This window comes from Astyanax mexicanus, chromosome 20 (genome assembly GCF_023375975.1).
Source record: "Astyanax mexicanus isolate ESR-SI-001 chromosome 20, AstMex3_surface, whole genome shotgun sequence".
NCBI classification, from domain to species: Eukaryota; Metazoa; Chordata; class Actinopteri; order Characiformes; family Acestrorhamphidae; genus Astyanax; species Astyanax mexicanus.
Window position 1 is genome coordinate 8,850,597 of NC_064427.1, and position 13,972 is coordinate 8,864,568.

General features: G+C 38.9%; 1 protein-coding gene across 9 annotated transcripts in view; it reads left to right on the forward strand.

The window, feature by feature from the left end:
- Nucleotides 1-4,204: 4,204 nt before the first annotated feature.
- LOC103026865 (protocadherin alpha-C2) overlaps nt 4,205-13,972 on the forward strand; it is a 105,069-nt gene continuing 95,301 nt past the window's right edge. For 2 of the 9 annotated variants that reach the window (XM_049468692.1, XM_049468703.1), the window contains exon 1: nt 10,770-13,285. In XM_049468692.1, coding sequence (XP_049324649.1) covers nt 10,925-13,285 — 2,361 coding nt within the window. In that variant the 5' untranslated portion in view covers nt 10,770-10,924. Of the gene's footprint in view, nt 6,702-7,393; nt 9,900-10,769; nt 13,286-13,972 lie in introns of those variants that run through there. The other 7 variants (XM_049468693.1, XM_049468706.1, XM_049468695.1 and 4 more) reach the window with 6 other exon arrangements.

Sequence of the window (13,972 nt, forward strand, 5' to 3'; positions counted from 1 at the left end):
AACCTAAAGCATTTACAGCAAAGCTAGGTTTTTAAAATATTAAAACTCATAAAATCATATTTTTTCTTATGGAATGGAATGCTCCAAAATAAGCTAAAATACATGTATATACATTAACATTTTGGAAACAGAAGGTTTGTATATGACAGTAATGACAGACATTTCTGGTATGACTTACTTTTTTCTTTTCTTTTAGAAGGCGCACATTACCCTATTAATTAATTTTATCATGATTTTTCAATTATGACTGTTTTTTTTATTTTGTGACTGATTGTTTATTTGAGTAACATACCTAAACAAAAGGGAGATTTATCTATATATATATTGCTGCTTCATTTGTGATGTGTCAAGTGCATTAAGTTCTACATTGTATTAGTGCTGCAGTGTTGGCTAGGTGGATGTCGTGGGATGTGGAATTGTTACACCATCTAAATATCACACCAAATTAGCTTTTGATTTGACAAAAATTGTTTACTGAGACATATAACGTTATATTTAAAACACCATATGAAAAAATATGCATTGAATGTACACAATTTCTGAATAATGTGAGGGAAATTAAAACTAATAACCCCATTTTAAACAATTAATTTTATTTAACACTGTTTTGTAAGATTAATACATTCAACTGTATTCAAACCAATGTTTGTTGGACAACATGAGGATTTTTAGACAGTTCCTTTAATTTACAGCATCATGCGTGATCATAAGATTCACTTCTCTTTACCAGATATATTCCTTATGCTTGTTTCAATTTCTCTTGTCTAGTTATCTCCCTATTTCTGCTTAACCATGCACAACATGACTGAAAGTTTGAGGTTTGAGGTCTTATGATCATATAGGTTGCTGCAAATTAGTGGAAGTATCTAAAAATCCTCCTATTTTCATACAAACATTGGTTTTAATACAATTAATTGTATTAACCTTACAAAACAGTGTTAAATGTAATTCATTCATGTTTTAAATGGGATAATAGTTTTAATGTATCTCAAAATTAAGAGAAAATGTTTAGTCACTCTTTTTTTTTTTACTTTTGGCAATAACTGTGTTGATAGTATAAAATGAATTAATATAGAAACTAGTATATCCAATGCAGCTCTTTATTTCAGTGCATTCTGTAAAATGATAAGACAGACAGGGAAGATGGGGAATGATGGTTAATATGAGGAGGAGACTGAAGACAGACAGAGAGAGAGAGAGAGAGAGAGAGAGAGAGCAGGTGGAGTGCAGCAGGAATGTAGGTCACTGGCCTCTCTTATTGTATGTGAGCTGCATCTAGATGAACAAGAAAAGTACAAGCTTTTAACCAGGATATAGCCCCACCCATTATCCTCTGGAAATGCATTCCTTTGGGCCCATATCTTATAATTTTCCTATGTTTATTTTTTTGTCCCATTTGTATGAAGTTATTAATTTAAAATTATTTAAATGTTGGACTTTATGTTTTACACATTTTTTTTAACAGGCTGCTTTTGTTACTGTGCCTTTAAGACTTTGATTGGCTGCTCTGTACTGTTCTTTTTTCACACTTACTGTTTTTGGACCTTCTGGAGTCTGGAGTGGATGGTACATGTTGGAACGATGTTTGTATACTATGTAAAACTCCTAGTTTGGTTTTCCATAATATGGGCCCTTTATCAAACCGCCCGTGTGGTGTAATGATAAAACTGCAAAAAGAGAAATATGTAGAGCAAAACAGTGTGCCTTTTTGTTCTGTGCTTCATTTGACAGCACAGAAATGGTGCCTAGCTGTGAGAGTGTGACTGCGAGCTAGACTGAGTGTATTATTAACCATCTGGACAGACCAATAGCTTAAATACAGACATAGATGAAATCAAGAAGAAACTCACTTTAGCTTCATTAGAACAATACAGACATTGATCCTTAAAATTACACTTTTGGGTGAAGAGTGATTATAATGCTTAAATAGAGATGGCACTATAAATTTCCTAATGTTCATAAAGGTTTTAGTTCTTGAAGCATGGTTCTTCATTAGTTTAAGTTCATTAGTTTAATGATGTGGAGATTCAATACATTTTGAAATGGCTAAATAAATTAAGTAAAATGTTTTTAGTGTACCAAAACTGGTTCTTCCATGGCATCCCTTCTATTTATAAAAGCATAAGTACATTTATTTAAACTCAATCTTCAAATCAAGCAACAATTTATTCCAGTATTACAAACAGTTCAAAACAATGTTCTTGTTTTTTTTAGGAATCCAACAATATTTTTATTAATCAGGAGTATTAGAAAACTGACATTTAAAAACGAAATAATTTGAATGTGCTCTGCTAGTTCATGTTTTTATTTGACAGTAATTCACTAATTGCAGTATTGTCTCTAAAACCAGTATATGATTTTTTAATCATTGGAGTTGTGGTATCATTTTTTAAAATGCTGTAAATATGGCAACATCAATAAATGATTTCTAAAGGACTTTCTGTCTGCTTTATTCTTTGTAATAGTTATTAGATTTATGAAGCCTTACATGTCCTGCATGACACAATTTCTGCAGTACTGATTACTTAAATTTGGATTTGAGGGAGAATGTTTATGGCTCTATGTAATATGAGGCGCTCCCTCACTGCATTCTGTGGTCCTGAGCCAGCACCACTATTGCCACCATGGCAACAGTCACCATGGTAACCCTTCAATCTTTTCTGATTTACAGCAGCACACCTTTTAAGCTAAAAAAAATCTGTCCATATTAATTTATACACCCATCATTGTGAACATACATACTCACACATGTACACACACTCATATATTTCATGTGACAATTCAGGCATTTGGAAATAAGTCAGTCATCAGCTCAGATCAGCTCAGTTTTCCTGGAATGCTGTTTTCTTTTTACTGCATCAGCATGTTTCAACTTTAGCCACCTAAACCCTCTCCTGTCTAACTAACACACACACACACACACACACACGTGTATATATATATATATATATATATATATATATATATATATATATATATATATATATATATATATATTTGTGTGTGTGTGTGTTGGACGTGTGTTAGACGTGTGTGTGTTGTGCATTTCTCCTCATCTCCTCATCATTCTTTCCTTTCTCTCTCTCTCTCACTCTCTCTCTCTCTCTCTCTCTCTCTCTCTCTCTCTCTCTCTCTCTCTCTCACACACACACGTATGTAAAGTAAATGTATTGTGCATATCTGCCACTAGGTGGGACTGTTAAGCATGTTCAGATGATGCTGCTACTGAAACATTTCCGTTTTTATGAAAAAATAACTTATATTGTAAAGTAAATAGAATGCTTTTTTTGTGATAGGATTCCATCAGGTAAGCAGGAATATGTCAAAAAATGAAATAAGAAATAAAAAAATACTTTGGTCATAGCAAAAACTATTTGAAAACACTGGCAAATAATTTTCTTTAAATCTTTAAATAGTTATCTTTAAAAAAAAAAATCTTTAAATACTTATTTGTATTAAGTTACCCCTTATGCTACTACTACTACTACCAATAATAATAATAATAATAATAATAATAATAATAATAATAATAATAATTACCTTAAAAAATGTATTTGCCGGTGTTGTGTCGAATTCAGCACCCCCGCCAGAAAAAGCACCCCTCCAGTTTCTCTCTTTTTGTTGACCCAAACATGACATAACCATGACTGAGACAACCATTTTGGCATGTATTTCTAAATAAAATTAAATGAAGACACTGCTATGGTGCCAAATTTAGCACCCCACCAGGAAAAGCACCCTCTCATGGGAGAGGCTGCAGGTGACATGATTATTCTTTAATATTTTTACGAGTCAGGGTAGCTTAAAACAGTATATTGGGTATTTCTATGTTCTAAGTAAAGTTAAAGCCAAGAATACGATACATGCACGCCGAGAGGGGGTGCTGAATTTGGCACATTTAAACAACTACCTGCAGCATTTTGGAGCTGTCCATGGTGCTGATGTCCAAAGTGAAAGCAGCAAGCCAGTCTCTTTCCAGCTCAACTAAAAATCAATGAAAGGAAAAAAAATGTTTAAAGGTATCTTCTTACGTTTATTATTATTATTATTATTATTATTATTATTATTATTATTATTATTATTTAAATGTTTTGTTTAAGTTTTTGCTATGACCAAACGATGGCACTGTCTACCAAGAAGTCATAAAAAGGTATTATGGTTCGAACCACTCCTATTACAAGCGACCACACGTCCAACCACAGCTCAGTTAGGCTGTGTCGGCACTGTCGCCTTTCTGTAAAAGGATCTCGGCTAAAGAACAGTAATTCATGAATTTTGAAGAAAATTAATCAACTGCTTAACGACACCACCTTGTGATTAATTCTACAACGTCGTGGACTATGGCTTCCTTTGCTGATTTATGGATTATTTATCTATATGTGCTCTTCTATTGTCTCCGGCATGTTGTGTCCCGTCAGATCGTGTACTCTGTATCCGAGGAGGTGAGCCCAGGGACGTTTGTTGGACCTTTAGCCAAGGATTTGAACTTAAAATTGGACGAGCTGGAGTCTCGAGCGCTAAGAATCGTTTCGACTTCGTCCAAAAAGCATTTTGACGTGAACATGAAAACAGGAGCACTGTTCGTGCAAAAAGCCATCGACAGAGAGGAGGTTTGCCCAAACAGCAACGTATGCACTGAAAGCTTAGAAGCAATAGTTAATAACCCTTTGAATGTGTACAGTATAGACGTAAAGATACTGGATGTTAATGATAACACGCCTACTTTTCGGGGAAAATATCAGCATATAAAGATATCTGAGCAAACAATGCCAGGAGCTAAATTTCCTCTACTGAGTGCTGAGGATCCAGACGTAGGAAGCAACTCGGTAGCTTCTTATAAACTCTCAAATAATCAGTTTTTTAGCTTGGAAGTAAACACTGAGGCTGAGAGTGGACCTTCCCCTGAACTTGTGTTACAAAAAGCTTTGGATAGAGAAAAGCAGGCTGAAATACAACTCATTCTCACTGCTGTCGATGGTGGAAGGCCAGCCCGATCAGGTACGGCTAGCATTGTCGTTAGCGTGTTAGATGCTAACGACAATGCCCCTACGTTCGCCAAACAAGTGTACAAAGCTCGGGTCCCAGAAAACGCAGCCGTTGGTATGGTTATATTAAAGCTCAATGCTACCGATCCAGACGAGGGAGTTAATGGGGAAATTATTTACACGTTTAAAGAAGGGCAAAAGGGGGTTTCAGACAGGTTCATTATAAACAGTAGCTCTGGAGAAATAGCCATAGCTGGACCTTTAGATTATGAAGACGTCAGTGCGTATGAACTGCGCGTGGAGGCTCGAGACAAAGGCCACAGTCCACTAGCATCTCATTGTAAAGTGCTAGTAGAGGTCTTGGACGTCAACGACAATGCGCCAGATATTAAACTCACATCGCTACTGGATAACGTCAGCGAAGGCGCCAAAAAGGGCTCAGTTATTGCATTTATTACAGTTCAAGACAAAGACGAAGGTAAAAATGGAATAGTGCACTGTTCTATATCAAACAACTCTCCATTTATTTTGGAATCCACACAAGGGAAATATTATTCGCTTGTATTGGGGCAAGAGCTTGACAGAGAACAAAACGAGCTTTATAATGTATCAATAACAGCCACAGATGAAGGTATACCTCCTCTCTCCAGCACTACTGTCGTGACTGTTCGTGTTTCTGATGTGAATGATAATCCACCTCGCTTCTTAGAACAGTTTGTTAATGTTTATGTAAAAGAGAACAGTCCAGCAGGCGGGTTAATAGCTCTGGTCTCTGCACAAGACATTGACATTGGTGAAAATTCCCAAGTCACCTACTCATTATTTGCTAAATCATATTTATCATCCGCTGTCAGTATTAACTCTATGAGAGGAGAAATTTACAGTATGCAGTCTTTCAATTATGAAGAAATAAAACACTTTCAGTTCCAAGTTCAGGCTACCGACTCTGGAACACCTCCACTCAGCAGCAACGTGACTGTTAATGTATTCATCTTGGATGAAAATGACAACAGGCCTGTTACTTTACCTCCTTATTCTGAAGCTGGGTCAGTAAGTACTGAGAACATCCCCTATTCTGCTGAAGCAGGATACTTTGTGGGTAAAATCAGAGCTGTAGATGCTGATTCTGGTTATAATGCACTGCTGTCTTATCACATCACTGAACCCAAGGGGAATAATCTTTTCCGCGTCGGAAGCAGCTCTGGAGAAATAAGGACTAAAAGACGATTGAGTGACAATGATTTAAAAACTCACCCCCTTGTTATAACAGTGTGTGACCATGGAGAACCGTCTCTCTCAGCTACAGTGAGTGTGGATGTTGTAGTGGTTGAAAATGTGGACAGCGTGCGGCCTTCCCTAAGTCAAGTGCCCATGAAGGAGGAGGGTTTCTCTGATCTGAACTTGTATCTGCTCATCGCTATTGTCTCGGTGTCAGTGATCTTTCTGCTGAGCCTCATCGCTTTAATAGCAGCTAAATGCTACAGTTCAAATGACCCTTTCAGCAGATGCAGCCCTCCAGTGGTCACTACACACCCTGACGGGAGCTGGTCTTACTCTAAATCTACTCAGCAGTACGACGTGTGTTTTAGCTCAGACACGCTGAAGAGTGACGTAGTGGTTTTCCCCTCGCCGTTTCCACCTGTAGACGCAGAGCTCATCAGCATTAATGGAGGAGATACTTTCACACGGACACAAACTCTCCCAAGCAGTGAGAAGGTAAGATGATTTTGTCTGTATTTTCTCGAGAAGAAGTGAACAATTTGGTTGTCTACCAAAAGCTGACCTTACCATACCGATTATTTATTAGCATTCTTAAAGCAAACATGATTAAACAGGGTTTATGTAATCTGTTGTTTTTCAGAACCATTATCATTTGGAGAAATATTGTCAGACAAATTGTTTATGTTCAAGTGTTGGGCTAATGTTTAAGCACAGAGCATGTAGGTATTTTAATTATTATCAATAATGTTTATATTTGAATAGGTTAAATTCAGAAATTTAAAATGATTTAGTCTTTACCCTTGTGTGGGTATTTTTGAAACTGGATGTTTGTGGATTGTGTGGCTGGTTTTTATGCTGTGAATTCGTGTTTTGCCGTTCTTAGTATTTTAGTTCTTATTGTGTGCTTGTGTGAAATGAAGAATGAAGGACACATAGACCATTAGTTAAGAGCCAATCTATTAATAAGTAGAGATGCTACAGTGCCAATTTGTTACTGACTTAAACATTGCTTAGTCTTAAATGAAGTATCTAGAAGAGGTAGAGGACCAATTTAAACTGTGAAAGCTTAATATGTTGTGCCTGATTTGGCCACAGGATGGCACGGTCTAGCCGCAAAACCATGCAGACTGGCCACCTCCCACCAATAAGCAGCCATTCCCTTAACTGGCAGAGTGTTGTGCAGTACTGATGAGCGCTAACGTGGATTACATGTATTCGTCTCGTTATATATATTTTTGTTTGGTTTATAGATGAATGTGTGGGTCAGCAGATATTTTTCGTTAGACGTAATCAACATTAGAAGGTAGGAATACAACCATTAACGCATTTAAGATGACGGGACGCTTTTGGATCGTGTCTCTGTGCTGGATTGGGCTTTGTTGCCAGGTCGTCATGTCGGGCCACGCTGCTTACTCTGTATTCGAGGAGGTGAGCCCTGGCACAGTAGTTGGAAATTTAGCCAAGGACTTGAGCCTTAATGTGGCCGATTTGGAGGCACGCAAGCTTCGCATCGTGCCCGGGTCGCAGAAGAAACATTTCGATGTGGATTTAAAGACCGGTGTCCTTTTTGTGTTGGATGTAATAGATAGAGAACAGCTTTGTCCGAACAGTTTGGCCTGCACAGAGACTTTGGAGGCTATTGTTAACGATCCTTTACAGATGCATAGCGTTGAAATAAAGGTATTGGACACAAACGACCACTCCCCTGTTTTTCCAGGAAAATCACAAACTATTCGTGTAGCGGAGTCTGCTTTGGTAGGATCTAAATTCCCTTTGCTGGGAGCGGATGATCCAGATATTGGAATCAACTCGATAAGTTCATATAAACTGTCTCAGAATGCCTTTTTCAACTTGGAGGTGCATACAGATGCCGATCAGGGGCCATCTGCTGAACTGGTGCTGTTGAAAAGCCTAGACCGAGAGAGGCAGGCTACACTCCGGCTCGTGTTGACTGCTGTAGACGGGGGTAGACCACCACGATCCGGGACGACTGAAATACACGTAGTAGTGTTAGATGCTAATGATAACGCACCTGCTTTCTCCAAATCTGTGTATAAAGTTTCGGTTCCAGAAAATACTGCCATTGGCACTTCTGTTTTAAAAGTAAATGCAACCGATCTCGACGAAGACGTGCATGGTGAGGTAAAATATTCTTTTAAGCAAGGTCAAAAAGGAATTTCGGATACGTTTTCCATTGATTTTAACACGGGAGAAATTTCATTGATTGGTGAGCTCGACTATGAGAGCACCGGTGCGTACGAAATTCGTGTTGAAGCTCGAGATGGTGGATCTACTCCACTGGCATCTCACTGTAAAGTCCTAGTAGAGGTGGTGGATGTTAACGATAATGCACCAGAAATTAAACTATCCTCCCTTTTGGACAGTGTGCCTGAGGATTCCAGGAAGGGCACAGTCATTGCCTTGATCACCGTGCAAGACAAAGATGGAGGTAAAAATGGAAAAGTGCACTGTTTCATGTCCAAGAACTCTCCATTCGTGCTTGAGTCCACCCAAGGAAAGTATTACTCACTTGTGTTGAGTGGTGCGCTAGATAGAGAAGAAAAACAGATTTATAATGTTTCAATAACTGCCATAGATGAAGGTACACCCCCTCTATCCAGCACTACTGTTGTAACTGTCCGTGTTTCAGATGTTAATGATAATCCACCTCGCTTCCCAGAAGCGTCTGTCAATGTTTATGTAAAGGAGAACAGCCCAGCAGGCGGGTTAATAGCCGTGGTCTCTGCTCATGATATTGATGGTGGTGAAAATTCTCGCATAACATACTCATTATTTCACAGCTCTGGGATATCTTTATCAGCATCGATTAGCATTAACTCTGTCACTGGAGAAATGTACAGCATGCAGTCTTTCAACTACGAGGAAATTAAGCATTTTCAGTTTCAAGTTCAGGCTACAGACTCTGGAACACCTCCACTCAGCAGCAACGTGACTTTGAATGTTTTTATACTGGATGAGAATGACAACAATCCTGTTATTTTACCTCCTTATTCTGAAGCTGTGTCAGTAAACACTGAGAACATTCCATATTCTGCTGAAGCGGGTTACTTTGTGGCTAAAATCAGAGCTGTAGATGCTGATTCTGGTTATAATGCACTGCTGTCTTATCACGTCACGGAACCTAAGGGGAGTAATCTGTTTCGCGTCGGAACCAGCTCTGGAGAAATAAGGACTAAAAGACGAATGAGTGACAATGACTTAAAAACTCACCCTCTTATTATAACAGTGTGTGACCATGGAGAACCGTCCCTCTCAGCAACAGTGAGTGTAGATGTTGTAGTGGTTGAACGTGTGGAGAGCGTGCGGCCTTCCCTAAGTCAAGTGCCGATGAAGGAGGATAACTTCTCTGATCTGAATCTGTATCTGCTCATCGCTGTTGTCTCAGTGTCAGTGATCTTTATGTTGTGCCTCATTGCTTTAATAGCAGCTAAATGCTACAGGTCAGATGACCCTTTCAGCAGATGCAGCCCTCCAGTGGTCACTACACACCCTGACGGGAGCTGGTCTTACTCTAAGTCAACTCAACAGTACGACGTGTGTTTTAGCTCAGACACGCTGAAGAGTGATGTAGTGGTGTTTCCCTCGCCGTTTCCGCCTGTAGACGCAGAGCTCATCAGCATTAATGGAGGAGATACTTTCACACGGACACAAACTCTCCCCAGCAGTGAGAAGGTAAGGAGCAGTTGGTCAATTTGTTCTTTTGACATCAACATAAACTGTTGCTGGCTCTCGTTTATGAATCTATTTTTATGAATAACTTAGCGTTTCAGCACCACTAAGTGAATAGCGACAGATGCTGAGAACAACAAAACAAATCAATCTATCTATCTTTTGGACTATCTATCGTGCGATCAATTTATCTATCGTACTTTCAGCCTGTCTCTCTATGTATCTTCACTCTTAATAAAAGGAACATCCTATGTAAGACTTAAAAATGTTTTTAGAAGGTTTTTTTCCACTAGACAAAATGATTTAGCATGTTTTTTTACGATAAAACGTAAACAATTTATTTACTCATTTGTAGGTGTATGTGTATTGTCCATATTTTTACAACTGTCACTTTTAGCGAATATTAACCTTCGTGAAATGATGTCATAATTAGGACATTTCATATTTTGTGTTATTGCACAAATGTATGCTTTTATGATAGAGATGTTTATTTCATTTTGCTTCAAAATTTTGCTTCTCTAAACACATTGTGAATAAAGTAAAAAATGCCACAATAACTACGTTAATTTACGTTTTTATACAAACTATTCTTTGCTTTAAAAAAATATTATTATTGTTGTTGTAGTTGTTAAAACATTATAATGCTCTATGTGCAACCTCAGTTGATTTAACCACATACTGGTAAGTTCTTGTCTATGAAGGCCTTTGTTAGTTTTAACTAAATTAACAAGAATAGCTTGAATACCATTTTAACCTCTGAAAACTCAATATGGTTGCATGATTTGTCCACATGATGGCGATGTCTACCTGCAAAGGCATGGAAAATAGCGACCTCCCACTAATGCACATTCAGTCCCATAACGGGCAGAGTGTTGTGACTGGCGGATGAGCATTAACGTGGATCCGTAACACTCCTATCTTTATTTAATTTTGGTCTAGTTTATAGATAAAAGTGTCGGTCAGCAGATGGTTTTATTTGCACAGAATCGACCTATGAGGACTAGAAAACAACAATAGATGCATTTAAGATGACGGGGCGCATTTGGATCGTGTCTCTGTGCTGGATCGGGCTTTGTTACCAGGTCGTCATGTCGGGCCATGCTGTTTACTCTGTATTCGAGGAGGTGAGCCCAGGCACAGTAGTTGGAAATTTAGCCAAGGACTTGAGCCTTAATGTGGCGGAACTGGAGGCACGCAAGCTTCGCATCGTGCCCGGGTCGCAGAAGAAACATTTCGATGTGGATTTAAAGACCGGTGTCCTTTTTGTGTTGGATGTAATAGATAGAGAACAGCTTTGTCCGAACAGTTTGGCCTGCACAGAGACTTTGGAGGCTATTGTTAACGATCCTTTACAGATGCATCGCGTTGAAATAAAGATACTGGACACAAACGACCACTCCCCTGTTTTTCCAGGAAAATCACAACTTATTCGTGTAGCGGAGTCTGCTTTGGTAGGATCTAAATTCCCTTTGCTGGGGGCGGATGATCCAGATATTGGAATCAACTCGATAAGTTCATATAAACTGTCTCAGAATACCTTTTTCAACTTGGAGGTGCATACAGATGCCGATCAGGGGCCATCTGCTGAACTAGTGCTATTGAAGAGCCTGGACAGAGAGAGGCAGGCTACATTCCGGCTCGTGCTGACTGCTGTAGACGGGGGTAGACCACCACGATCCGGGACGACTGAAATACACGTAGTAGTTTTAGATGCTAATGATAACGCGCCTGTTTTCTCCAAATCTCTGTATAAAGTCTTGGTTTCAGAAGATGTTGCCCTTGGCACTTCAGTTTTAAAGCTGAATGCCACCGATTTGGACGAAGGAATAAACAGTGAGCTCTTATATTCATTCAAACAAGGCCAAAAAGGCATCTCTGACAAATTTACTATTGATCCGGGCACTGGAGAAATTTCAGTCATTGGTGAGCTCGATTATGAGAGCACCAGTGCATACGAAATTCGTGTTGAAGCTCGAGATGGTGGATCTACTCCACTGGCATCTCACTGTAAAGTCCTAGTAGAGGTGGTGGATGTTAACGATAATGCACCAGAAATTAAACTATCCTCCCTTTTGGACAGCGTGCGCGAGGATGCAAGGAAGGACACGGTCATTGCCTTGATCACCGTGCAAGATAAAGATGGAGGTAAAAACGGAAAAGTGCACTGTTCTATGTCCAAGAACTCCCCATTCGTGCTGGAATCCACCCAAGAAAAGTATTATTCACTTGTGTTGAGTGGTACGTTGGACAGAGAAAAAAATGAGCTTTATAATGTGTCAATAACTGCCACAGACGAAGGTACACCCCCTTTATCCGGCACTACTGTCCTGACTGTCCGTGTTTCTGATGTGAATGATAACCCACCCCTCTTCCCAGAAGCGTCAGTTAATGTTTATATAAATGAGAACAGTCCAGCAGGCGGGTTAATAGCCGTGGTCTCTGCTCATGATATTGATGATGGTGAAAATTCTCGCATAACATACTCATTATTTCACAGCTCTGGCATATCTATATCAGCATCGGTTAGCATTAACTCTGTCACTGGAGAAATGTACAGCATGCAATCTTTCAACTACGAGGAAATAAAGCATTTTCAGTTTCAAGTTCAGGCTACAGACTCTGGCACCCCTCCACTCAGCAGTAATATGACTTTGAATGTTTTTATACTGGATGAGAATGACAACAAGCCTGTTATTTTACCTCCTTATTCTGAAGCTGGGTCAGTAAACACTGAGAACATCCCGTACTCTGCTGAAGCGGGTTACTTTGTAGGTAAAGTCAAAGCTGTAGATGCTGATTCTGGTTATAACGCACTACTGTCCTATTACATCACCGAACCTAAGGGGAATAATCTGTTCCGCATCGGAAGCAGCTCTGGAGAGTTACGGACTAAAAGACGAATGAGTGACAATGACTTAAAAACTCACCCCCTTGTTATAACAGTGTGTGACCATGGAGAACCTTCCCTCTCAGCTACAGTGAGTGTGGATGTTGTAGTGGTGGAAAGTATGGATAGCATGCAGCCTACACTAAGAGAAGTACCGATGAAAGAGGAGGGTTTCTCTGATCTGAACCTATATCTGCTCATCGCTATTGTCTCAGTGTCAGTGATCTTTCTGCTGAGCCTCATCACTTTAATAGCAGCTAAATGCTACAGGTCAGATGACCCTTTCAGCACTTGCAGCCCTCCAGTGGTCACTACACACCCTGACGGGAGCTGGTCGTACTCAAAGTCAACTCAGCAGTACGACGTGTGTTTTAGCTCAGACACGCTGAAGAGTGATGTAGTGGTTTTCCCTTCGCCGTTTCCGCCTGTAGACGCAGAGCTCATCAGCATTAATGGAGGAGATACTTTCACACGGACACAAACTCTCCCTAGCAGTGAGAAGGTAAAGTCTTTTTCTGTTGACATTTGCTACTTGGGGTGAATTGGGAAAAGTGAAGTTTGTACTGTTGGAATAAATGTTGTACCCAGTTGAAGACTGCAACAGTTAATACTCAGTCTTTCCATCCTTCTTTGTCTTACGCTTCTATTTAAAATTATCTTTAATTTAATTTTCACCCAATTGAAAATGTTTTAATAATTACGCAACAAATCACTGCGTGACAGCAAATTGTCTTTGAATAAATAACTTGATCCTTATGTTGTTATAGTAAAACGATTTTAAATAGTTTAAGTAGGCAGGGTTTCAAGTTAGTTAAAGTGGTGATTTAAGTATTCATCACATGTGTAGCTCATACATTATCACAGCCAGTGATTAAAACCGGGTGATAAAAAATATTAGTGTCTAGAAATGTATAACATAAAATATCTACGCATGTTTGATCAGGTAACCGAGACTATGAAAGTTTAATATTGTCTGTGAAACTTTGTAAAATCTTTTTATTTTATTTTATTATTATTATTATTATTATTTTATTTTTGAAGGGGAGGTTGGCATTATTTTACCCAGGACTGACGAGTTCTGAATTAAAGTCATGCAATTCCTGGTTGCTTCTATTTTATACTTATCTTCAATACACCATTTAAAATCATTTGTATTTGATAATCGTTCTATTAAATTATATGAAACATT